The sequence below is a fragment of the Desmodus rotundus genome, chromosome 10, assembly GCF_022682495.2.
Source record: "Desmodus rotundus isolate HL8 chromosome 10, HLdesRot8A.1, whole genome shotgun sequence".
Taxonomy (NCBI): Eukaryota; Metazoa; Chordata; class Mammalia; order Chiroptera; family Phyllostomidae; genus Desmodus; species Desmodus rotundus.
Genome location: NC_071396.1, coordinates 42,595,442 through 42,622,524, shown reverse-complemented (window position 1 = coordinate 42,622,524; position 27,083 = coordinate 42,595,442). Strand labels below are relative to the sequence as shown.

The 27,083-nt window shown below is 43.1% G+C and overlaps 2 protein-coding genes and 1 pseudogene across 2 annotated transcripts in view; 1 reads left to right on the top strand and 2 right to left on the bottom strand.

Moving 5' to 3' along the window:
• Positions 1-1,623: 1,623 nt before the first annotated feature.
• The window catches only part of LOC112320334 (olfactory receptor 2G3), a 52,278-nt gene continuing 26,818 nt past the window's right edge, over positions 1,624-27,083 (bottom strand). Inside the window, exons 2-4 of the mRNA XM_045185712.2 lie at positions 23,242-23,291; positions 17,594-17,622; positions 1,624-3,365 (exon numbers count right to left, since the gene is read on the bottom strand). Of these exons, the coding sequence (XP_045041647.1) occupies positions 2,419-3,345 (927 nt within the window). The 5' untranslated portion in view covers positions 3,346-3,365; positions 17,594-17,622; positions 23,242-23,291 and the 3' untranslated portion in view covers positions 1,624-2,418. The remainder of the gene's footprint in view (positions 3,366-17,593; positions 17,623-23,241; positions 23,292-27,083) is intronic.
• Positions 9,508-10,397, top strand: LOC112320345 (serine/threonine-protein kinase PAK 2 pseudogene; annotated as a pseudogene).
• Positions 13,236-27,083, bottom strand: part of GCSAML (germinal center associated signaling and motility like) — a 40,939-nt gene continuing 27,091 nt past the window's right edge. The window contains exons 2-4 of the mRNA XM_024577847.4: positions 23,242-23,291; positions 17,594-17,622; positions 13,236-13,914 (exon numbers count right to left, since the gene is read on the bottom strand). Of these exons, the coding sequence (XP_024433615.1) occupies positions 13,684-13,914; positions 17,594-17,622; positions 23,242-23,291 (310 nt within the window). The 3' untranslated portion in view covers positions 13,236-13,683. The remainder of the gene's footprint in view (positions 13,915-17,593; positions 17,623-23,241; positions 23,292-27,083) is intronic.

Genomic DNA, 27,083 nt, shown 5'->3' with positions numbered 1-27,083 from the left:
CTAATCATCCAGGTTTCTCTTAGCAGTCAGGACCCTCCCTCAAATGAGTCCTGATGGGCCCACCGAGCTGCCACACTGCCGAACTGCTTGTGGCCTGAGAAAGAGCCCATCTCTATGAACCCGCAGCTGCAAAGATTTCCTCTTCCTTGCTCCAAATCTGCTCTCACCATCCTTTAGGTGAAGCATAATTTCCTCCGGGAGCAAGACCCTTCTCAACACTGCCAGTTTTCGCGCGGCCCATACATATCTCCCCCACTAGCAGAGGCCTCTCTCTGTGTGTCCGTCTGTCTGTTCTTCTCTCTCTCTTTTTTTACAGTTTTATAATTGTCACCAGAAAGGGACTATAATCTTCTGTGGTATTTTCACTTGATTATTAGGATTGTATTTCTAGAAAAGTACTAGTTCAGAAGAATTAGGAACACATTAACATGGACTTAAAACCATAAATGAAACATTCATTAAATAGAAGCCAACATTTTGGAAACCTATTACCTAATAAGTCTTTCTAATAAGTCTTATTCCAGCTTTGCAAAGATGGGTCAATAGTTGTAAGTATAACAATGCATCAGAATAACGGGCCTAAAAAAAGAAACATTTTACATATATTTCAAAGTAAATACACAAAATTCATAGAATTTAACAATAATGTGTGTTTGTTTTCAAATCTCAGAAAACCAAGAATAACTGGCAATTCTTACATCTATTAAGAATTTTATACCAAAAGCTAACATCACAATTAATTTAAAAACACTTGAACACACTCATTGTACGACCGTGGAAAAGGAGGCCTCACTGCATCACTGACGGCGCTGACGGCTCTCTCAGGGGGCCAGGCCTGTGCTCTGAGACGGGAAAACATGGTTGACACATGATTCAAAACCATGAAATAATTAATAGAATGAGCAACAGCCTTAACGTAGTATTGTTGTTGTATAGGAGGCTGTTTAACGCAGCATCGTTACATCAGTATGTATTTTTAATATAGCGTTTCCACCTGACCAATTTACTGAACTCTAATCAGTATTCATTCGATGTACTCAGTTATTCAGCACTGTTTTACAGCCAATGTAAGCAAATGACACTCTTTTAAGTTAGACGGAAATGATGGTGAACTGATTTGAGGAGTGTTCCGGAGGAACAACCATGGAGTTGAATCCGTGGAGTTTAGTGACTGATTTGATGGGGGAAGTGAGAGAGGAGAGCTTCCAAGAAGCCTCACGTGTTCTGGTTGAAACAACCAAGCCGATGGAGGAAACACCAACAATGATATGCTATTGGTTTTTCTTGCTTTCCTGTCTATTTTATAAGGATGCAAAAGAAGGAGGTAATACTGGCCCCAGGCACACGTGTGGCCTTCACAGCCATGCACGTGCTGAGGACACCTCTCCCAAGGGCAGGGGTCCCTCACCAGGGTGGGGGCTGCTGGCCATTTCCTTCTCTCCACCAAGAGGGCACCTGCAGGAACTGACTAGAAAGTAACCACCCACGTGAAAATCAGGTTGGCTTTTGGCCAAAGATATTTAAAAGACAAGTTCTGCCCACCATATAAATCAACTTGACCACAAAGTTCATTTATTGAAGCAGAATTAAATTTTTTCATTGAATTGAAAACAAACACCAGGATTGCGAGGAGGGCTGGCCTCACGTTGCCTAAGAAACAGTTTAAAGCACTAGCGCTACTTCAGGTAAGTTGTGTGTAGTTGTCAAGTCCATGTTTCCACAGTATTTAGGTAAAGGGAAGGTTATGTTGTCAGAAGCTACTTTGCGTGGCTCTGAAGGCCAAAGCCCAACAAGGTCGATTTAGCAGAGAGGCTAACTGCCAGCTTAATTTGGGGAAAAATAAATCCCCTTTTTGTGGGAATGTTTAAATTTGAATGACTCGTTCAACAACGTTTTCCTGTGATTTGTGCACTAGGTAAACTAGGACAGATGGCCTCTGAGGCGCCTGCCAATATGCAGAGTAGGTAATTCTAAATAAGCAGTCTAAAACGGAAAGCAGCGCCTACGACCGTCTGTGGGACTGCTAATATCTTACACTTGCAGCCTTCAAAACACACTTTGTCTAACTCCATCGTCACAAGAGCTTCTCAGCATTGCAGGATGGGAATTTTCGCTGCCCTGTTTGTAGGAGTAATGACAATAAGGACAACTGATTGAGTTGGCCATTATGCAGTTTGGCCATTGCTGGCGTGAAGACAGGTGATTATTAGCACATCTCTTCAGCCATTTATCCCTCATAGATAAGCTATAACATGTATTAACCTGAGAAAGTAGACATGTTCCGACATACTTAGAGTTTGGCTACTCAGAAATAAAAGAAAGATGACCACATTTGCAGAACTTTGAGCATCTCACAGCTGTTTCCATTTAGCAGTTCTCGGTTCTTCAGTTGCCACCGTCTCTTCAAACTTCTCATCTTTACTGTTTCCCCATCATCTTCCTCAGCGCCCCTTTCATGTCTTTATTACGCAGAGTGTAGATGAAAGGATTTAGGGTTGGAGTGACAATGCCATAGAGCAAGGCCATGACCTTGTCCCGGTCCTGGGAGGCAGCAGAGGAGGGCTGCAGATAGGACACGGTAGCGGTGCCGTAGAACAGAAACACCACGGCCAGGTGCGAGGAGCATGTGCCCAGGGCCTTTTGCCGGCCCTGCAGGGACCTGGTCTTCCACGCGGCCTGGGCGATGCAGCTGTAGGAGCCGAGAATGAGAGCGAAGGGCGCCAGGAGGAAGAGCGCACTGACCAGCAGGAGCTCCGTCCGATTGAGCGTGGTGTCCACACAGGCGAGTTTGAGGAGAACCGGCACTTCACAGAACACATGATCTATGATGTTTCTTCCACAACGCGGGACCTGTGTGGTGAGCACCGTCTGCACCAGTGAGCTGGCCAGGCCGGTGAGCCAGGTTGCGGCCACCAGCTTCCAACAGGTGCGTGGGCTCAAGAGGACGGCATAGTGCAAGGGCCGGCACACTGCCACGTAGCGGTCCACGGCCATGACCGCAAGGAGCAGGCACTCGGTGGAGCCCATGGCCAAGGCCACGTACAGCTGAACAACACAGCCGCCATAAGTTATCGTCTTCTCTGGGCCATACAGGTGAGCCAGGAGCTGGGGGGCCGTGCTGGTGGTATAGCACAGGTCCATTAAGGACAAGTGGGTGAGGAAAAGATACATTGGGGTGTGGAGCCGGGGATCCAGGTGAGCCAAAACGATGATGGCTACATTGCCCAGCAGGGTGAGCAGGTAGAAAACCACAACGATGACGAAGAGGGCCGCCTCTAGCAGCGGCTGCTTGGAGAAGCCCAGCAGAAAGAATCCGCCAAAGGAGCTGATGTTGGGAATGACCATCACTTTTCATCGCATTGCTGCTGGAGGAGAAAAACGTATCGGAGTTAGAAAATACATGAGATGGATGAGAACGCTGTGCCTTCACCACCACAACGGGGAGAGCACATTTTCGCTTCCAACTGTAAACAGTCCCTTCAAGTTTGAACCCTCACCCCTCACGTGTGCCTACACTCCTCCTTTCCCTGCCTTCCCTAGCAGTTTTGTCTTTCACTTATTTTATACATTCACACTGTAAACTGGACTTCTTTACTTCTTTACCGCTTCCTTCAAGTATGCACAGGTCCTCCCTATTTTGCAAGTTGCCGCTGCTGTTGAAACTTCCTTTCCCATACTGCTCTCTGTACCTCCTGCTATGATTCCGTGTATCAGTATAATTTGAAGGGCCCCACCCCTGACTTCCCTGCTCCAGTCCTCCCTCGATAAGTTTATGAGCACCATCTGTTACTCACCATTTTCTGAACGGTAATCAATATCCTACATTTGTATTCTGTGCTTTTGTCTCGTTGGAAAGGACTCATAAAACTTAGAAATAATCTGTTAACAGTAAGTCCTGTGAGCCGACTCCCTTCTGCTCCATCTCATTACTCTGAGCAATAAACCATGTTGTCATGTTTTATTTTTAAAACTCTACCTATTATGAGATTCTAAGTGTATTTTGTTTTTTCTCCATTATGGAAACTTTTGCCTTTTCTATATTGAGTTTTTTCTTCCTCCTCTTCCCCACTCGGGTCATTTCCTAATTTTTCATACGTGTTTTCTTCTTTCTTCTGTCAAACTGCTCCCCTTTCCCACCTAATCACACCACTCACCACGGCTATGTCTTTAGTTGATTTTGTCCGTTCTGACCGTGGAACTCGATTCTCATGTGTCTGTGTGCACCTGTGTGTGGTAAAACCCCACCTTGAATTCATGTGTCTAAGAGTGAGTCCAGGCACCCACCACCACGTAGCACTTTGTGATGCTATTTGAACAATGGCGTGTCTCCCCTTTCACACACCTTGATGGAGATGCAGCATCGTCTTGGAAATCACCTCTCCTGCCCCAGCAGCCCTGCCTCAGCATGTCACTGAGACTTAGTTAGATCCTGGTAGTACATCTTAACGTTGAACGTGCCTCTTTATCGTGACTCTTTCCAGACTGAAATCTTCAGAAGTTCCTCAGTTCATGGAAGATTTAGATAAAAACTTCAGAAGTTTTAATATGTGCCTCTCTCTGTGAGCTTCTAATGTTTTTTGTCGTTACTGGTCATTTTGATCGATCACGCACAGACTTGCATATAGAGTATTTACATATATTCAGGTTGGCTGTATTACATGTATTATAAACACTGGAAGAAAAGAGAAATAATGTGCTCCAAAGGCCCCCACAGCCAAAGCTTGCAAATAAAATAGAAATTCTATTAACATGCAAGCTGATTGCATGATTAACTGGGAGGAAACTGAGTGTCGAGGTCTCGTTCTTTCTTTTCCTAAACGGGATGCTTTCTCATTCTCAGCCCTCCCCTTAGGATCCTGCCCACCGATCTCACCTACGTCCCAGCATCGCCCATCATTTCTCATCAGATACCCCCAAGTGCACACACGCATTCATGCACAAACAGCACACACATGCACACACCTCACCCCTGCCCACCAACCTCACATTTCACCTACTCTTAATCCACTCTGGGAATAAAACAATGATTAAAAAACACTTGTCTCCTCATCGTTTTGACTCAATATCATGTTTTGTTAACACCGAAGTGGGTCTCACTGAAGGCACCGTGTCAATGGTGCACACGGAAAGGCATTTGCCCACAGAGACTTTCACCCTGAACCTGGGTAAGAACCTCAGGTGGGTGGCACCCTGCTCGGGGCTTTGTCACAACATTCCACCTGCCAGTGTCTGACTGTCAAGCAAATTCCTTAAACATGATTATGACACAGAATGGGGAGAAGAATGGAAGGACGGTCAGCCACTTCAAACATCAGTCACGTTGGCGTAGTCACAAGGAAAACCACCCATATTTTGCTCTCTGAATAGCATTTTAAAAGAATTAGTCTATACTTAATCTAAATATAAATGTGCCATACGGTATTTTTTCCTGACACAGTAACACATTTGCATACTGGACGAGCACAGAATTATTTGAAATGTTTGCATCAACTCCAAATTATTTTTTCAAGTTAGCACTTCTGTGACATAAAATGAATAGATTGGTAGCTTTTGATCTGTCTGCAAATAATTCATTGAGTCAATCCACATAAGAGAAACATGTGTCTGCCTGGTAAAAATACTGAAAAACAGTCATATCCACTGCCCTTAAATCTGATTAACAACAGAACACTTTATTTAATTACATATTTATTCAGTAGAAAGGAGCACAGCAATTGCCTTCCACCCATAGAGTCTTTGCCACAAAATCGATACACCTGGAGTTACTACGCACACTGCTGCTGACATCGTTTACCTGGGGTCAGAAAGCAGAAACTGCAGAGAGCTGAAAAGAAGAGGACTCTTCTCTTTCTCTGAAATGATGAGGGCAGAGAAAGTCACAGAGAGGACTACGTGGTATGTTTACTTGTCTGGACCACTGGGACAAAGGGCACCAAGGAAGCAATTAATACTTGTGTTCACTAGTGCGCAGTTAGGCAGAACCCGCTTAGGGAAAGGAGGCCCCGGGGGACAAGATATGTCGTCAGTCTGCTCTTATTATTTAGTGAGAGATTATTTCTAGTGTTCAGCTTTCAAATAAGATGGCCAGTAGCATGAGGCACCAACTACATTTGGAAGCGCTAACATTTTTCAAACCTCTGCTGAAAATTCATCTTCTCCCGATGTTCTCCTAGCTGCTCCCTCCCCAATCACTCTGAATAGAGGACGAAATGTAAACGGTCTCACTAGAAGGCTCGTGTAGGAACTTACCATTGATTATTAAACTATGGAAGTAGGTTTGCCAAAATCATTCAAATCCAAGTGAATTAATATGCAAATTAAGCTTAACTGCAACACTGAAGTTGATAAACAAACATAACCTCAAACAATACCAACTTTTGGACAAAAACCACGTTGGAAGACCATGGGGATGCACACGTGGTCCCCCTCTCTTAGAGGGGTATAGACTGAGAAGAGACAAACGGGAATTCTGGGAACACAGGTCTGCATGCGTATGCACACACATCTATGAGGCTGGGCTCCAATGTCACTTTCCTACAAGACCTCCCTGGGCCTCCTTATCACAGACATTCTCCGCTTGCTCAGGGACACACCACCCCCAGTGTTCCTGTCTTCTGGAACTTTCTGTGCTCTCACTCCTGGTTGTAACCATTTGACTGCAGACCAGCTCATCTGTGCAATTGCAAACTCCTGCAGAGCTGTGGCTGAGGATGTGTCTCATTTTTCAAATTTGTAGCTCATTTGGATTATTTCACCTTTAGGTTCATTGAAATATTGTTGCATTGAGAATAGATAAGTGGCACAAAGTAACCCCTCATGTTTTTAAAAGAGTTAGTATATATTTAGTGTTATTATTTATTTTGATCATTATTATGTACAATATTAGGTCAATATATTTAAACCTAAAGAGGATAATTGCCTAGAAAATAAAATAAAATTTCCAAAGTGGGTTTAGTAATAGGGAGCCTAAAAAATAACAATAAAATTTAAATCTGTAGTGGAACACCTGCCCCATCCACTAAAAGCAAATGTGGTATTCTGGAAGCTCAGTAGGAAAAAAAAAACAACAACATTCAGGAAGGGCAGATAAAGTGCTTCCCAGATAAGGTCAAATTAAAGGAGTTCATCATCACCAAGCCCTTATTATATGAAATGTTAAAGGGACTTATCTAAGAAAAAGAAGATCAAAAGATCATTTGTCTTTTTCTTATTGAATTTTAGAAGTTCTTTCTAAATATGAACAGTAAAATAACGACAAACTCACAGCTATCAACAATCAAACCTAAAAAACAAACAAACAAAAAAACAAAAACGAACTAAGGAAACAACTAGAACAGGAACAGAATCACAGAAATGAAGATCACATGGAGGAGAAGCAGAGGAGGGAAATGGGGGAAAAGGTACAGGAATAAGTAGCATAAATGGTAGGTGCAAAATAGACAAGGGGAGGTTAAGAATAGTATAGGAAATGTAGAAGCCAAAGAACTTATATGTATGACCTATGGACATGAACTAAAGTGGGGGAATGCAGGTGGGAGGGGGTGTGCAGCGTGGAGGAGAATAAGGGGGGGGATGGGACAACTGTAATAGCATAATCAATAAAATATATTTTTTAAAAAACAACATTCAAGTGCAAAGAGTTACTGGCTGCACCAAGTGCTGCTTCCACACTCAGTGAAACTCTCAGGAAGACACTGATTTAGCAATGAGATGTCAGTGTAGTGATTTTGATAAGATACATATTTCCACATGACCATCTCTTTTGGGTATATGCCCAGAATCGGAATTGCTGGGCTGCTCATAGGTAGGTGTGTGTGTTTAAATTTATTAGAAACTGCTATACAGTATTTCAAACAGTTTTACCCTCTCATCAGCAAGTATTCTGAAGTTCCGGTTGCTCTATCTCTTTCCCAATACTTAGTGTTACAAAGCTTTTGAACTTTAGCCATTTTGGTCGATGTGTACTTTGTCCTGCTGTGAGTTTAATGTGATTTTCCCTGATGAGCCGGTACTGAGTAACTTCTCACACCCTTCTTAGCCATTTGGTTATCTTTTGTGCAAAGTTCCTATTCAAGTGTTGGTCCATTTTTAAAACTTGGATCATTTGTCTTTTTCTTATTGAATTTTAGAAGTTCTTTCTAAATTCTGAATCCTGGGGTGTTTTTTTTTTCAGATGTGTGTATTGCAAATACTTTTTTCCCCAGTCTGTAGCTTGCCTTTTCACTCCTTTAGTTAACCTGGAATTCTATACTTGGTCAAAATGTCCAGCAAGTATGTGATCAAAAGTAAAGACCTTTTTCAGGTGTACATACATGTCTCAGGATCTCCTAAGATCCTTCCTGAAGAAGTTACTCAGGGATGACCTCTAAGAAGACAGGGGTGAAAAGGGAAGAAAGTGGGCCATGTAAGAGCCAAGAAATAGCCAACTTCAGGAAGACAGCCACGAGAAGAGGACCAAAGCTCAGCCAGGCGCCCAGCTCCTTGACTGCAGCAGGAGAACGCGGAGCTCGGGGGCGCCATCTCTGGAGGAAAGGTGAACTGCAGGCACCAGCCGCGGAATTGTGAATCTGCGCAAGCCTGGGGATGAGGTCAAGGCGCCTCCTCATTCTTCTACCAGCCAGAAAAAGGAAGTAATTATGCCAGAAAAAAAAAAAATCATCTCATGTGAGAAAGTATCATTCAGATATTATGAAATAAAATAAATGTCACTTAAAGAAAGAGATGTATTTCCAGTATGGTCATGTGAAACGTGGATGAAGAGGATGCAAGAGCCAACGGTAAAAATGAATTTGAGGAAGTCAAGATAACTTAAGATTTTTGCTTGTAAAGGGAAGGAAAAAAATATCTAGGGTGAGAGGTCTTGTAGATTAGAACAAAATAGCACTTTTTTTTTTTTTACATCGATTGAATACTGTAAAGAGGGAAAAAATGATGTAGGAGAGAGAATAAAATTCTGCAGCAGTTTCATTCGAGGTGGTACGAGAGACAGGAGGCTAGAAGTGGGAGAACTGGCTGTAGACAGGGGCATAAAGTTTGTCAAAAAGCGGGGAACTGCAGCCGGTGGGGGCTGAGGCCAGCGGCAGACAGAGCTGTGGGAAGCCTGCCCTGAAGTGCTCTCCCCACTGCTGACATTCCCCTGAAAACACGCCGCGTAACAAAGTAATCAGTAACAACGGCACAGTCCACAGTCCGACAATGCGCCATCTAGCGCAGGACCCGAGAGGGGCCCCCCAGAAAGAAAATTAAAGGGTATTCATTGCCTCATCCTCAAAAGATCAGCATTTCCATTTCAGCCCTCCGGCCTGGGCCGTCGCCCTGGCGAGGGCCCCCTGCCCTCTGCTCCGGCCGTGGGGCCCCCCTTCGCGCCACACGGGCCCTCCGCGCCCTCCGCGCCCTCCCGCGGGGCGCAGCCCCCAGCGCCTCTGCAGCACCGCAAGTGGGCGCCCGGGCACAGACCGCGGCTGAGCCGCGACCCTTCCTCGACAGGGGGCGCTGTCCTGATTCTGGATGGTTTCTGATAGCGCAGAACTGGAAGACAGGCCCCCCGGGAGGATGAGCAGCACCAGTTTTAGCACCTGGTCAGCCAATCACAGTTTGCAACTGTTGCCCTCTCTGTTTTCTAGGGAAAAAGCCCAGGAATAAAATCCCCTCTGTAGTCTCAGGCACAGAGGAAGGAAGGGAACAGAAAGAGATGGAACAGCCAGAAGTTTCTCGTGCGTGTGACGTGCGCACACCGTCCTTGTTGGCTGTGATGCCGCCCCTGAAGAACCCGCGGGCAGGCCGAGCGGTGGGCTGCACTCACTGCAGGCTCCCAGCCTCACCGAACTGAAGCCAAAGAGGAATCCTCAGGCTGCACGGGCGTGTTCACGTTCCGAGTCGCCCGCACAGTGAAGCAGGAACATCTGAGCTTTCCTCCTCCAGAGAAAGCTGGCTTCCCTTCTGGAGCCCCAGCGTGAACACTCAGGGAGCAGAAGCTACGGTGTAGGGACGGAGGAAGATGACGATGGTGAAGAGGCTGCTGCTCCCGTTCCTGCCCCACCAGCGGATCACACAAAATCAATTTACACGTGGGCTGTAACTGACCCATTCCTGCACCAGTTGGTGATTCTAATGGTGGCAGGGGCACCAAGTCTTCTCACAGACAGAGCCCAAATGACAGATGAAAAGATTATGGAGAAATTGGGAACTATGGGACCATAGGCGACCCTAAGAAAAAATACATACGATACGAAAACACTGGGCAAGGGGCTGCTGGTACAGTTTTCACTGCTACTGATGTGGCATTGGGACCGGATGGTGATATCCAAGAGGTAAATTTACAGAAATAGTCAAAAAAGAAATTGATCGTTAAGGAGATTCTGGCGATAAAAGAATGGAAAGAATCCCAACACAGTTAACTCCTTGGACAAGAAACGTCGGTACTGTTGGTGAACGATGTCAGAGTACGCCACTCCAAATATACCTTTTCGGCATCAGGATTATTCTGAACTGACTATTTTTTTAAAATCTGCAGGTATAAGAGAAGCTCTGAAAATCAGGGTGTAAGTAAATTTCTATTTGGAAGGGCGTCTTCGTCTCTTTAGAAAGAGAAAGATCACTGGATCACAAGAGAATGAGCAGCTTTTGTGGATCTGAAGAGCATTATGCTGAGTGAAATAAGACACTCGCAGAAAGACAAGTACCACATGGTTTCGCTCATCTGTGGAATCTAATGAACAAACTGAACTAACAAGCAACATAGAGACAGACTCGTAGACAGAGAGCAGGATGACAGCTCTGGGTGAGGTGTTGAAGGGCTGGGTGGAGGGTGGAGGAATGGAGCAAAAAGGAAAAAATAGAGGAAAAACTCACTAGGGGAGCAGGTCAGGGGAGCTGGAGGAAGGCCTGGGGGGCTAGACAGTGATGGATGGGACCTGATTTGGGGTGGTGAACACACACTACAGTGTACAAAGGACGTGTTGTACACTGTAGTGTGTGGAATTGTGCACCTGAAACCTGTATAATCTTGTTAGCCAGTGTCACCTCATCACATTCAATAAAAAGGAAAAGAAAACGAGCAGCTTCCACTCACGTGGTAAGTGTCCCACAGCTGCACACCCAACCGAAGAGGGTGCTGTCTCCATGGTTACTAGACTCAATGTGAGGATCACATTGTAAGGAACAGAAATGTTGAATCGGTATTTGTACACCTGAAACTATTATGTAATATTGTGTACCAACTGTAATAAAAAAAATTAATATATTGTCTCCAAAACCCATGGAGGTCCACCAGTGCTGTGCCTTTACTTTTGGTCGTAGGAGGGGCCAGATGCAATCAATGATTTTTCACGTGAGAAGACTATCTCAGGACGCCCCATACCATTGGGTCCCTAGAAATTTCAGCTCGGCAGAAGCTGGGAGAGAAGCATGAAACAGTTTCTCCCTTAGAAGCCTCAGAGAAATCAAATCTACTGACACTTTGATCTTGCGCTTCCCAGACTCCATATTGTGAGAACACGAATTTTTTGTTGTTTAAGCCACCGAGGCTGTCTTGGCAGCCCTGCAAACACATACACCTGGAATGCAAGTGTATTTGTAGCAGCTTTGTTCTTAATGTCAAAAACTGTAAATACCTCATGTACCCAACAGCAACTGAGTAGATTTATAATTATAGTATATCTATACAGAAGTATACCCTGAAAAAAGATGTCAACTACTGATACAAGGTAAAACATAGAAGAATCTCAAAGATGCGATGAATAAAAAAATGCCTGAATGTAAAAAACCCACCAATACTGGAAGGATCAATTTCTATGCATCTCCACAAAAGACTAATTGATCTAGTTATACAAAGCAGGGCATTGGTTGCCAGGACTTGGTGACATTGACTGGAAAGGAACACGATAGGACTTTCTGGAATGACATAAATGGGGAAGTGGTTACATGGGTGGATACATTTGACAAAATTTACATAACTCTCTCCTTATGGTAGTTACACTTTATTGTATGTAAATTGATTAAAGATACACATAAGTTTAAAATTCCAAATATTTATATGCACAAAAATAAGTTAACCTTTAGAAAACAGTGTACAAGTTAAAAAGCACTTCTACAACAATAGCTTTGTTTTTCAAAACCACATAAGATGTTTAATTTTGAAAATTCTCTTTTGCTGAAAAACTGAACCTCAGAACAATTAAGTGGTCTGTCCACAACTAGGTCACATTTGTGCCTTTGAACTTCAATGATTCTTCTATTAAACAATGCTATTCAGTTTGTTCAGTAGATCCCACAGGGGACAGACTGGGGGAGCAGATGACAGCTGGGGGTGAGAGGGGTTGGGGGTGGATGGATTCAGCAAAAAGGAAAAAGGACTCATGGACACGGACAGCAGTGTGGTGATTGCTGGGGGCAGGAGGGTATAAGGGGACTAAGTGGTAATGGAAGAAATGCAATAAAGATTAAATGAAAAAAAAACCCATTCTATTCCTGAGTCTATCGCCTACCCCTTCTCCTATAATTCCAGATTGTTACACAATTTAAAATTACTCAGTCTTATTTTAAATGACATTTATTATATATTAAAAATAACTGCAAAGGCATACAGAGAGTAACTAATTTTGTGATTTCCGAAATTTAGCTGATGTCTACAAGACTGGCATAGCTGTGACAGGGTGACTGTTCCCAATTGTAAGATTTCTATGATGTTCTCCGTTCGGACCTTGAAATCACCACAAAAGAGCACAGGAGCTAGTCCGGAGCAGAGTCAAAACTCACGTTAAGTGGACAGTAGCCGTGTCCATCAACTGGCTGATGTCTGTCTGCGGCCAGAGGGCCGTGACACGGAAACACGAACCAGGGATGCTCTGTCCACCAGAGCCTGTGTCCTCATTGCAAAGTCGGCACTCAGTCAAAAATTCCTTGGGAGTGAAAATAAAAATGAATGGATTATTTATCAACGTGCCTAAAAGTTAAAATCAGAGATGACTCCTTCAGCAGAGGTGACTAACGCTGTGAGCAGAGCTATGGGCAGCAGGTCACTTGGGTTTTTTACTGATATTTGAACAAAGTCATTCTCTTTCCTATTGAAAGAAAGATGGTGGACCCCTAAGCCTGAGGCACTTCTTCTTCTTTTTTTTTTTTTTAGATCAATGGCATGCTTAGCTTCTCTTCTCACAAAATCCAATTACCAATAACTATGGATACTTGAAACATCACCACAAGTAAAATTTCACATACGCAGAAAAGGCAAAATGCAAGGAAGTATCAGGTTAGCAAAGGATCTCACCACTGGTCTTATATTTTAAAAGTTTATTGAGTAGTTTACACATCAGAAATAAAATACATAATTAGGAGGAATGAAAATGTTGGCGTTTGAAATTTGGAGCCAGTGATTGGAATTGAATGTTTTGGGTCACATACCGGTGGGTGATTATTGTCCTAGGAAGGTTTCCCCACCACCTCCACGTCCGCAAACCTCCCAGACGAAAAGGCGTGGAACACTTCACAGTATCACAGCACCTGGCTTCCTTCAGCAGACCTCAGCGGTGCCGTGTTGAAGAGTCTCCCAAGGCCACGTGGTAGAAGGATGCCATTTCTAAACCCTGGCCAGAAGTGACTGTTCTGTGAGCTGCGCGGTCAGAGACCTCCCCGGAGGCCACAGCCCTGCAGGGCCGTTCCGGGAGGTAACGGGGTGCGAGGGGCCTACTGGGGCAGCACAAGTTCGTAATCGTGCTCGAGGGAGCAGGACAGCCGCCTGCGGGCGCTCGTGGTCCTCAGGAGGGCGTATTCGGTTTCTGGTTCTCCGTTCTGGGCTTTCACTCGCTTTGTGACTGCGTCGATGTTCTCGTAGCCACCGTCGCTGGAGCTCAAGGAGGGCCTGTGACAGATGACGGTGTAGCACACTTCCTCGGAGCCTCCGCTGCGCTGAGCTCCCTGCCGGGCACAAGGACAGGAGGAAAGGGGTCAAGGCTCCAGAACCGTCCGTCAAGCTGGAATTCAGTGCCCCGCCCCTCTTCTTCTCTGCTCTGGCACCTCAAGCCCTGATGTCTTAGGGACCTCATCCTAGCCACGGGTACTGCGGGTGGGTGGCAAAAGTGGGTTTACAGTTGTGAGGTCTCGAAACACAGTTTATTCTTGTGTTATTATTATTTATTAATTATGGTAGTTTCCATACGAAAAACTGTAGACCTACTTTTGCTGCACCCTGTATGTGCTGCAAAAGTGCTGCTACTACTTCTCTGCTTTTATTTCACTTCATGCAATAAAAGAGGACAGAAGCACTTGGTGGTCCCTCTGATTATCTAGAGCAGGGGTGTCAAAGTCATTTTCACGGGGGGCAGGGCACACCAGCCTCACAGTTGCCTTCGAAGGGCCGAATGTAATTTTAGGACGGTATAAATGTGACTACTCCGTAACAGTTAATGGAGAGCTCGGCGCTGCCGTGGGGTACAAACAAGGTGCCGGGCCAGATAGAACAAGGTGGAGGGCCGGATTCGGCCCGCAGGCCTTGTGTTTGCCACCTGTGGTGTACGGAAAAGCACTTGCATAGGAGGATACTGTGAGTCACAGATGTTGAGACAGAACTCAGTAAGGAATTAATCAATTTACACAACTGTAAATATTTATTAGATAAAATACAGTGAATAACTTTAGAGTTTAAGTACTTTTTTTCATATTCCATTTGGTTCTTTCTATTGGCAGCTGAGACCACAGCAAGCAGGGCAATCCCACAGTGACCGGAACTGCCACCCAGTGGCCTTTTGAAACCCCAACCTTCTGTCACTCCCAAACGTGATTTGTGGCTTCAGCAATTTACAATGGAGAAGGGAACATACATTGGAAAATGCCACTATTTACTGGTGAAGGCACAGGGGGCCAGTGTCTGTGTAAAAGGAAGTCAGAATCCTTGAGCCAGTCTGGGAGCACATCAGGAGAGATTACTCCCACAAACCTTTTCACCTTACAAACTCTTCCATTATTCCCACAGCATGATGGGCTTGTCGGGGAGGAGACATGCCCATGGACCCTCCCCTTCCTGAGGTGTCCCATCACTGCACGCCTGAAGAACAGATGCCTCTAAAGCAGGCTCTAACCCTGTCCAGGTGGCTCAGCTGGAGCATCGCCATTCACCAAAAGATTGCAGGTTCGATTCTCGGTCAGGGCACATGCTTAGGTTGCTGGTTCATCTCTGGTTAGGGTGCTTAGGGGTGGCAGCCGATCAATGTTTCTGTCTCACATCAGTGTTTCTCTCTCTCTCTCTCTCTCTCTCTCTCTCTCTCTCTCTCTCTCTCAAATCAATGGAAATATCCCTGGGCGAGGATAACAAAATAATAAACAAGGCTCCAAATCTCCTTGGTGGTTGTCATTAACACCTCTCCTCATGACATCAAGCTGGTGCCCTTTTCTGAGCTGTATTTCTGGCTTGGGAGTCCTGCTGTACTCCCATTGGTCTTCCGCTGTCTCATCACATGATAAAAGAGGACTTTCTTACAAAAGAAAGTCCTTTCATTCTGTTGCTTCTTCTTGGAAGGATGGACTTTCAGGATAGTGAGTTGACCCCAGAGCTTGTAGTGCCTCATGGCAAAGCTAGTCCCCCAGGGAACTGCAGCAGAGGTGGGGAGGGAGGAGAGGGGACCCGGGGGAGGGGAGGGGCCAGACCCTGTGCACCTGCCTCAACATTGTCTGAGAACCTGAGTGGGCCACTGCCAAGCCACTGCCCTGTCTGCCTGCTTATGTACGTTTTCAATCGCATACACCAGTGATTTCAAACTTTTTAAAAAATTTAATCTTTATTGTATGTTTTTTCTGTTACCACTTAGTCCCCTTGTAGTCCCCTCCCTGGAGCAATCACCACACTGTTGTCCATGTCCATGAGTCCTTTTTCCTTTTTGCTCCATACCTCCACCCCCTCACCTACCCCCTTCCACTAGCTATCATCTGCTTTCCATCTATTTTCCTTGTTAGATCAGTTTTTTATCTAGTTCGATTTCATCTAGTCCTTCTGGAAAATTCTCTGGTTCTTTCATTTGGGGTCTGTTTCTTCGTCTTCCCAGTTTGGCTGCTACTTTGAATTGCCACATTAGGTGTTAAACTAATCAGCTGTTAAACAAACCAGTTGTTAATTTAATCAATCTGTTATCAGCAGTCAGGCTTAAGCACCACAGGGTGGGGCTGAGTAATTCCTGTGGGCGGGTCTATTGCTTCCCCTAAGGCTGATGCCATTTGGAGAGGAGTATTGTGCCTGAGAAAGATGGCTTCTGCAGTATGGGGAATGACTCAGCACAGGGATCCTGGTAGCTGTTCCTTCAGTTCTCTCCCAGAGCCACCAATCCCAGACTCTCCTCAAGCATCTCTAGACCACTCTGCCCTCCCTCTGCCAGAGCCCAGGGTAAGTGGCTGCAAATGAAATGTTGTGGTTTGGCCCTTTAAGAGGCTCTGAGTCTTGAGCCATCTCTCTCAGGCCAACAGAACCCCTGCTGCTTCTCATAGCTGGATGTTATCTGGGTTCTTTTGTGGCTCTGATGCTGTAGGCTGGGGAGCACAGCTTGGCATTTAGAGCTCACACTTCTCAGGAGGAAGTCCCTGGCCCCTGAAATGTCCCACTGGCATTTCAGTTGCCACCCATGGAAGCCCAGCCAGCCCTCTCGCACCTTCTCCACACTTGCTACCAGTCTTGATGTGGTAAAGTTGTTTCTTCTCTCTCTCTGTGGTTATAAGGCTTCTTTCCAGCTAGGGTCCAATTGGTTATTCAGGGTGATTTCTGTACAATTTGGTTGCAATTCCCAATTTGTCCTGGGAGAAGATTAGTGTAGCTTCTACTTACTCCTCTGTCACCTTAGATCTTCAATTTCAACCTTTTTAAATCTCATGACACAAACTAATTGCTATAATTCTGCAGCACACCAAAATATATATATTTTGCCAATCTGACAAAAGAAATAGGTATAATTGTGATTCGTGCACCATGGATGGCTACTGTTTTGTTGGCTGTTGTCATTTTTTAAATTTGGTAATCTAAAGGAAAGAAGTCAGTGCCCCCAAAAATTCTTGTGGCACACTGCTTGTAATTCACTGGCATACACCATAACGAAAAACTTAAAAATTAGGATACTACATAATAATTAAATTAATAAAATGCTTGTGATATAGTATTAAAAGGAATAAACTGTCTTCATAAGCTCATTGATATCCACCATGTCTTTAAGTATAAATGCTAATTCATGGACATAAGGATGGAAAAAAATGTGCAGAACTAAAAAGAATTGATGTTTTTTGGAGGTCAAATTATGTGTCTATTTATTTGATTTAATTTATTTTTGTTATAATAGTTTTCAAAATTAAAACAATAAACTTCAGAAGAATTGGAACAGCAAGAAGAACTTTCCAATCATCTAAATCAGTTAAAGTATTTTTTAATTTTTTATTTATTTTCATTTCTGGATTAAAATTACCAAAATGAAAAATGAAAAAAATCACCAAGAATATTATTTAAAATATGAAAAACATTGATTAATACATTCCAAATTTGCAAGTAAAGAAGAATTTACAGCTATGCTTATGTAAAATCATCTGGATTTTGACATTTATTAGACAAATGCAGTGTTTTTATTACCTGATTAGAAGTGGATGAAACTTCTTTACCTGGAGGATAAAAATAAAAGGAAATCAACATAAGAGTTTTGGACCATCCAAGTTTGGGGTGAGAGGAGGTAAAAAGGATAGAATGCAGTGGAGAAAACCATAAAGAGGCTGACATCTAAATGACTGGCATTGTGCCTCATCATTGAGGAGCTTTTCCAGGCTCTCGGACCAGATCGAGGAAGAACACGAGTTCCGAGGTGGCACCATGTTCCTGTGAAGTGATACACCCAAGCTGCAGAGCAGTGGGTTTGGGAGTTTGATAACACAAATTTGCCCACAAACACGCGATGAAAAGAGAGTATAGCAGGTATGAAAGAAGAATGATTACAAATTTAAGACATAATTTCTATAAAAGTATCACGGGAAAATTATACCTTTTAAAAGATGAACACTCATTATAGAGATAGGTATTGAATCAACAAGAAAGAGTAAGTACTTCACATTAAATACAAATATACAGATTGAGGTTGATTACATCTGTGAATACTGAAGTAATTTATATGTGTGTTAATCTGTACTACTAATATTTGTGATAAACAAGCTAGAATTTCGGAACTCACAGAATATATAGCAAAATTCTCAGTTTATAAGAGGAACATCAACTGACTCTGAGTTCTACAACCTAATAAGCTTGATAGTAATTCTTTGCCATATCTTAGAATATACTAAACAAATTAAAGAGATTATGTAAAATGACTATGTAAAGAGATTACATAAAATGACTATGTAAAGTATGCTAATAATTTCTAAGAACTCATTCTTCACAAATAAGTCATGTGCAATGCAGGGATTTCAACTATAAAATACTACATGTGTCCATAAAATCACATATCTTCATACATGTAGTCACATGCAGTAAATCTGTTTCAATTGTAATATTGTTTTATAATAATACACTGGGGGAGTTATGTAGCCTAAAAGTATAATTCATCTGTAGCATTAGAGACAGCAGTTTGGAGAGCCAGGTGTCAGTGTGATGTGTACGAGGAAATCAAAGACCAGTGGTCCCACTATTGGTGTTGGAGATGTCACAATATTTGGAAACAAGCATAGTTAGTCTCAGATTGAAAACATGGAACATTCCTTAGGAAGCTGAAGGCCGGTCGGATTCCCTCTCCGAGTAGACTTCTGATTTGAAGTTGGGGCGTTCGTTGGTTGGGGAAAAACAACGGACGGCCCTGAGAATCAGAATGAGAACACGTGAGAGAAGCCTTGCTGACTGCAGTGAAGCTGCATGCCAGCCTACAACAAGCATCTCCCGTCGGCAGAGGTGCCGTCTCTGGTCTGGGATAATGAGGCTCTGCCTTCCTTGGCCAAAAAGGAGAGACTCTGTTTCTTTGTCTTTCCCAGTTCCCAGAGGTTGCCCTCAGTCCTTGGATCCTGGCCCCTCCACCTTCAACACCAGTGACATGAGGGCAGGCTGTTTGAAGTCTCCCACCGCACCGCTCTGGCAAATCAATTAACATGATGCACCACATAAACACAATGAAGGATAAAAATCATATGATTGTATCAATAGGGGCAGAAAAAAGCATTTGACAAAATCCAGTATCCATTTATGATAAAAATTCATAGCAAAATGAGAGTAGAGGGGATATACCTCAACATAATAAAGACCGTAAGGGACAAACCCACAGCTAATGTCGTGCTCAATGGTGTAACTCTGAAAGCTCTTTCTTTAAGATCAGGAACAAGACAAGGATATTCACTCTCACCACTATTACTCCACATAGTACTGGGAGTCCTGGCCACAGCAATCAGACAAGAAGAAATAAAAGATAGCCAAATTGGAAAGAAAGAAGTAAAACTGTCATTATTTACCAATAACATGAAATTATATTTAGAGAACCATAAAGATTCTACCAAAATCTACTATTCTACTATTCTACTTCTAAATTCTACTATTAGAACTTATAAATGAATCCAGTAAAATTGCAGGATACAAAATTAATATTCAGAAATCAGTTTTATTTTTATATACCAATAATAAACTGTCAAGAAGGTAAGTTAGGAAAACAACTGCATTTACAATTGCATTAGAAAATACCTAAACCCCTGGCTGATGTAGCTCAGTGGATTGAATGCAGGTCTGTGAACCAAAGGTTTGCCAGTTTGATTCCCAGTCAGGGCACATGCCTGGGTTGCAGGCCCGGTCCCCAGTAGGGGGCACTGAAGAGGCAACCACACATTGATGTTTCTCTCCCTCTCTTTCTTCCTCCCTTCCCCTCTCTAAAATTAAATAAATAAAATCTTAAAAAAAATTACCTAGGAATAAATTTATAATCAATGAAGACCTGTATTCAGAAGATTATGAGACATTGAAGAAACTGAAGAAGATACAAATAAATGGAAGGCTATACCATGTTTGTGAATAGAAAGAATTAACAACATTAAAGGGCCCATACTACCCCAAAGCAAACTACAGATTCAGTGCAATCATAATGACATTGGCATCTTTCACAGAACTAGAATAAATAATACTAATATTTACATGGATCCACAAAAGACCAAGGATAGCCACAATAATCTTGAGAAAGAAGAACAAAGCTGGAGGTATCATACTACCTGATATCAAACTATACTACAAGGTGATAGTAATCAAAACAGCATGGTACTTGTATAAAAACAGACACATAGATCTATGGAACAGAACACAGAGCCCAGAAATAAACCCTTGCCTACATGGTCAGTTAGTCTATGATGAAGGAAGCAAGAACATGCATTGGGGAAAAGATGGTCTTTTCAATAAATGGCACTGGGGACAATGGACAGATACAAGCAAAAATGAAACTAGATCACTTTCATATGCCACACACAAGAATAAACTCAAAATGTATTAAAGACATAAATGTAAACCTAAAACCACAAAGCTCCTAGCAGAAAACATAGGCAGTAAACTCTGTGACATCACTCTAAGTAATAATATTTTTTTGGATATATTTTTTGGATATATTTTTTGGATATGTTTCCTCAGTTAAGGAAAACAAAAGATATTATAAACAAATGGGACTACATCAAACTAAAAAGCTTCCATGCAGCCAAGGAAATCATTAATAAAGCAAACAGACAATCTACTAAATAGAAGAAGATATTCACCACTAATACGGTGCATCCAATAAGAGATTAGTATCAAAAATATAAGGAGGTTATTCCATTTAAAACTAAAAACATCCCAGTTAAAAAATGGGCAGAGGACATGAACAGACATTTCTCCAAAGAGGACATTAGATGACCAATAGACATGTGAAAAGATGTTCAACATATTAATCATCAGAGGAATGCAAATTAAAACAATGAGATATTACCTCACACCTGTCAGAATGGCTGTCATCAATAAATCAACCAACAAGTGTTGGAGAAAATGAAACCCTTGCGCATTGTTGGTGGGATTGTAAATTGGTGCAGCTAGTATGCAAAACAGTATGGAGATTCCCCCCAAAATTAGAAATAGAACTAATACGTGACCCAGCAATCCCAATTCTGGGTATTTACTCAAAGAAATCCAAAACACTAATTTGAAAAGATATATGCACCCCTGTGTTCATTGCAGCATATTTACAGTGGCCAGGGTATGGAAGCTGCCCGTTGGCAGACAATTGGTAAAGAAGAGGTGATACTTACATGCAGTAGAAAATTACTCGGCCATAAAAAAGAATAAAATCTGACTATTTGTGACAACATGGATGGACCTAGAGGGTGGCATGCTAAGTGGAATAAGTCAGTCAGAGAAAGACAAATACCACATAATTTCACTTATATGTGAAACTTAAAAAACAAAATAAATGAAATAAAACTGAAACAATCTCATAGACACAGAGGACAATTTGATGGTTGCCAGGTGGGAGGAAGCTTGGGGTGCTGGCTTAAAAAAGGTGAAGGGATTAAGAAGTGCAAGTTGCCAGTTCCCGAAACAGTCACCGGTATGTGAAGGGCAGCACAGGGAGCGCAGTCAATAATATTGTATGAACCGTACGGTGTCAGGCGGGTGCTAGACTTATGGGGGGGTCACTTCATAAGGTATGTAAATGTCAAATCAGTACGTTGTACCCCTGGAACTAGTATGGTATTGTATGTCAACTGGAACTGAAAATGTAAAAAAGGGTAATAAAATACATATAAGAATAGGATGAACAATTTTAAGCTTAGGACTTAGTCTGAAATTTGAATGAAAAATGAAATGTGAGTACTTTATAACTACAAAAGCATTTGCATCTGTATGTAAAAAAGTTCTTCACAATATCACCACGACCCTATCGTTTCACCAGAAAGTTCTACCAAATAATAGAAGGAATAAGATCAATCCTACACAAACTCTGTAAGAAAGTAAAATGTTCTGAGGCCAGTCACTGAGGAGCACCCCACTTCAGGTGTGCCCAGGCAGGGCAGTGTGAGGTGACAGAGAAGTGGCTGTGACCGAGGGTGCACAGCGGAGTGTGGTGTCCCACGGAGGAAGGGGCCACCTCAGGAGGGAGATGCTGAGCAACACTTGTAAGTGCCAGAGGTGAGGTGGTTGAGATTAAGACTGAACACCGAGTTTTAGGTCTGTGGTAGTTGCACCGGGCAGAGGCATTCAACATGCCCTGTGGTCAGAAATAGACTTTATTCCATGGTTTAGTACAACCACATACATCACGTACCATCAAGATAACCACGTCATTGAAAACGGACAAGAGCCCCATGATTTCACTCGTATGTGGGGAATAAAACAAAAAACAATAAACGAGCAAACAAAACAAACTCGTAGACACAGACAACAGACTGGTGGTTACCAGAGAAGGGGGTGGGGAGAAGTGAAGAGGATGAAAGGGGGAAAATACACGGTCCTGGTGGGACACTGGATTTTGGGTGGTGAGCGCACATTGCAATATACAGATGACATATCATAGAATTTTAAACTTGAAACTTACATAATGCTATTAACCAGTGTTACCTCAGTGAATTTAAGAAATTGTCTCATGTGACAATTTTACATGCAATGTGCTTTGATGCTCTTTGAGTATGTTATTTCATTTATGGTCATGATGATATTGGCAAAATACATTCATTTCATAGACCATCGAGTACACTCAGGGAGCTGAGAGGTGACTGGAAATGCAGAGTTGCAGGGGTGCGGTGAGGCCATTCTCTGAAGGGGCGTGTACACGAGAAGACAGCTGAAGAAGCAACAGCGATGAGAAAAGTGAGTTTCCTTCAGATACGCCTGTCCCAAGGGACTGAACGTTGTTATCTGTAGTTGTCCGTTTTAAAATAATTCCATGATTACTACACCTGGATACTAAGTCCAACAGAGCAAATGCACGAGCAAAAAAGATACACTGAACAGTATCTTATACTCAAAATGGCCCTATTTTAAAATAACAATATAGAAATTAAAATCGTTAGGATTTTGACTAATTGCTTCCCGTAGAAGTTTACTAAGTGTTGCTCGAAAGAAATTACATGTAGATAGTGTTGTGATACAAAGAATAAAAAGATCAGTTTTATGAGATAAAAAAAGAAGGACTAAGACTCCAAGCAGTGTGTCCGTCAATCCTGATGGAGCGTCGGAACCACAGCTAGTTTGGACGTTTAAATTTACAGCTTTCCTGGTATAGCAAATACTGGGAGGCGAAGACTTACTTTTCTTATCTTGACCTTGATTGTCTCTCTCAACTGGCGTCACTTCCTGCCTGCAAGAAAAAGAGGTAACATGAGACCCTCCAGTTTTCTGAAGCTGACATTGCACTTGAAAGGGATGTCTCATTGCTCCCAACCTAAAGTCATTGCTACGCTGACAATTTAAAAGTTAAATAAAATTAAGAGCCTGCTTATCATAGCTTTTTTCCTGAAAAACCATGAAATATAGCTGATACCACTGTACTGTGTCATTGAAATTGGCTAAGAAAGTAGAACTTAAATGCTCTCACCAAACCAAAAAACAAAAAAAGGTAAGTCATGTGAGGTGATGGAGGTGTCAAAACTCAATGTGGGAATCATTTCCCAGTGTGTATGGATATCAAATCACAACGTACACTTTAAACATCTTAAAAGTTATTTGTCCATTATACTTCAATAAAGCTGAAAAACCCAAAAACCTAGAAATACATTTTTAATGGAGAATAAAACCCCGTATTTTATGAAACTTAGAAACTGCCGGGTGAGGAGACTGTGTGCATCAAATCACTCCATGGGCAGATCACGTATGTGCCACATAGTGAAATTTGGAACAATCCAAGGAGGCCCTTGAAAGTCAATTTTTTTCCTCTGCTCTTCTTCCTCACCGAATCTATATCTTTAAAGGTAAACGAGGCAGTCCTAGAAATTCTGAATACAAATCTACAGTGACAGATATTCATAAGCGCGGCTGGTGATGAAAGAGAGAATCTCTCCACAGGGACGCGCTTCTGTCACACCACAGCACAGGGGGGCTGGGACGGGGTGGAGCTGATCACCTTTTGTTCCTTTCCCTGCCAAACTCCCAAGCCTGATGGGAACGTGGAGGCGACAAAGGGTACCACCTTAAATTACCCGCCCCCCTCAAGGGGGTGGGGTGTAACACACACAGAAGAGCAATGTGCCCAGGGCAGAGGGAAGAGAACATTCCTTGAGGAAGCAGCCCGAGACAACACCAAAATCAAATCCTCACCGTAGCTTTTCCCTCCTCCGCACCCTGCAGACCAAATGCACTAAGGTTCACGCATGTCATTTTATCTCCCGAGTGACCTGCTTCCTCTTCAAGCAGTAAGCACGGGCTGCAGTCATGAACTGCAGACATGAACTACGTAACAGAAGCAACCCAGAAAAGAGAAAAGCAGACACGACACGTGAAAGGCAGGTCAATGGTGATCACTGGTATCATGAGTGACAACACATGGAGAGCGAAAGTGGACTAGCACAACTCGGGACGCAGAGGAAAGAAATGATAAAATCTTTAGAGAAATTAAAACAGCATTAAAAGGATCGAAAATTTAAATCAATTTTTCTAAAAACAAGGCAGAAGCACGTAAAGTATGCTGGAAATGAAAGTTAAACGGTAGAAGTGAGGAGGTAGGCTGATCAGAGAAAGAATGATGGTAATTATGAAAGAAACGTCCTAATAAACACATAATACTAGTTTTTCCTGGAGATGAGATGCACACGAACGAAATGAAGTCTCCAATGATAATACCAATAAAGAAAACTCCCGAAATTAAGTCTTATATCTGAACATTGATTTTAGAGAAAAAAAAGCATTGCATGACATATGTAGTAGCTTCTGAACTTCAAGAATAAATAATAAATCCCAGAACACCCAGGGGGAAAACATACATGTAAAGCCAAGCCATCAGCGAGGCGTGCTTACGGTGGCCTGGTCTGCACCCTTGGAGCCGTACCCAGCAAGTCAAGAGGGAAAAGGAACCCTCCACGGGAAGAAAACGGGTTGTTAAACATCTTAGTACTCCAAAGATATGAAACCTCCTAGATCTTTAGGGGGAAAGATGAACACAGAAGCACATCTGAACTTTCTGAAATGCAGATTCCTGTTACAGAGACCTCAGGGAATGATGGGTGCAGCTGGCTCGGGAGCTGTCTGTGCCTTGGAACGGCTGCCGGTGAAAGCCGAGCCTGACTGCTCATCATCCCCTCTCACTACTGTGCGGGGGGACAGTGCTGGGCCCACGCTGGACTGAGACTGCCTGACGAGGCAGCCAACACCTCCCTGGATAGTCTTCCTTTTTTAGTTGACCATGTTGTGGACCACATGGTGTCCCTCCCCCGAAATTATATGCGGAAGTCCTAACCCTCAAAAGGAGACCATATTTTGAGACAAGGTCTTTACAGAAGTGGTTAAGTGAAAATGAGGTCATTGGGATGGGCCCTAACCCAGTCCAGCAGTGTCCTTATAAACAGAGGGAATTGGGATAGATGGGCACGGAGGGGAGACACAGGGAGAAGACAGCCAAGGAGAGAGGCTGCAGAAGAAACCCACAGTGCAGACATGTGGTCCTTGGACTTCGGGCCTCCAGGGCTGGGAGAACATAGATTTCTGTTGTTTAAGTCTCCCTGATCTGTGGTACTGTGTTACGGCAGCCTGAGCAAAGCAACACGGCCCGAGAGTGGAGACTGGGTCAGGCAATCCTGAGTATCAGTCCCGATAAGCACCCTCCCCCTCCACGTGTTCTCAGGGAGTTTGCAGCCCTTCCCCCACTCTCCTGCCCTTCTATGCACTGACCCCCTCACAGCCCAGGTGATGTGGACAGTACAAACCCGCCTCTCTCACTTCACAACTAGATCCAGACAAGCTGAAGGCCTCACACATCCGCAACGTCATCAGTTATTACACCAATGTAACAGAATCATATAAAGCAAAGAAAAAGAAAACTGAGTATTAATTCAAACCAAATAGTAATAGCTTAATCTCTCTCAGCCAATAAAAAAGAGAAAGAAAAGTAAGAATGTAGAATACCTGAAATGCATAATTATTTTAAAAAATATTTATTTATTTTTAGAGAGAGGGAAAGGGAGGGAGAAAGAGGGAGAGAAACATCAATGTGTGGTTGCCTCTCACTTGCCCCCTACTGGGGACCTGGCCCACAACCCAGGCACGTGCTCTGACTGGGAATTGAACCAGTGACTCTTTGGTATGCAGGCCAGCACTCAATCCACTGAGCCACACCAGCCAGGGCCATATTTATTTTTTAATACATAAGTTTCAAAATTATGAAACTTAAACAGAAAAATTATATAGTAATTTTCAAATTATGCCCCATAGGGGCATAATAAACATAATACTAGCTCATATTTATTGAGGGCTCATTCCAGCCAGGCATCATGCTAATGAATATACATTTATTTACTTTTTAAATCCTCGCCCGAGGATATGTTTATTGACTTAAGAGAGAGAGGATGGAGAGGCAGAGGGGAAAAGAGAGAGGGAGCTGGGGGAGAGAGAGAGGGAGAGAGAGAGAGAGAGGGAACCATTGATTAGTTGCCTCCCATACAAGCCCCAGCTGGGGATCAAACCCACAACCCAAGTATGTGCCCTGACCAGGATCGAACCCGCAACCTTTTGGCGTACAGAATGACATTCCTAACGAGCCACCTGGCCAGGGCTAGACATTGATTTTTTTAAAGTGTTATTCTCATAACCACAAGCTTAAGTTGTAGGATTTTTATTTTGTAATATGATTTGTTGAATAATAAGCATCCCTTTACTTGCTGACGCCGTTACAAAAGCTGATCGTGTTGTCTGGAGCTGGCCAGAGGCACTCTCCAAATGGTAAGGGACACGGCGTGCAACATCTACCGACATGCTGAATTCCACACAGTCTCTACCACTTCTGATCTTCTTTTCAAAATTGTTTATGCTATTACAGTCACCCCAGTTTTTCCCTCTTAGCCCCCCTCCATCTTCTCCAGTGATCCCCCTTCCTTTGTTCATGTCCGTGGGTCGTGATATCAGTTCTTTAGCGTCTCCATTTACTATACTGCTCTTAACATCC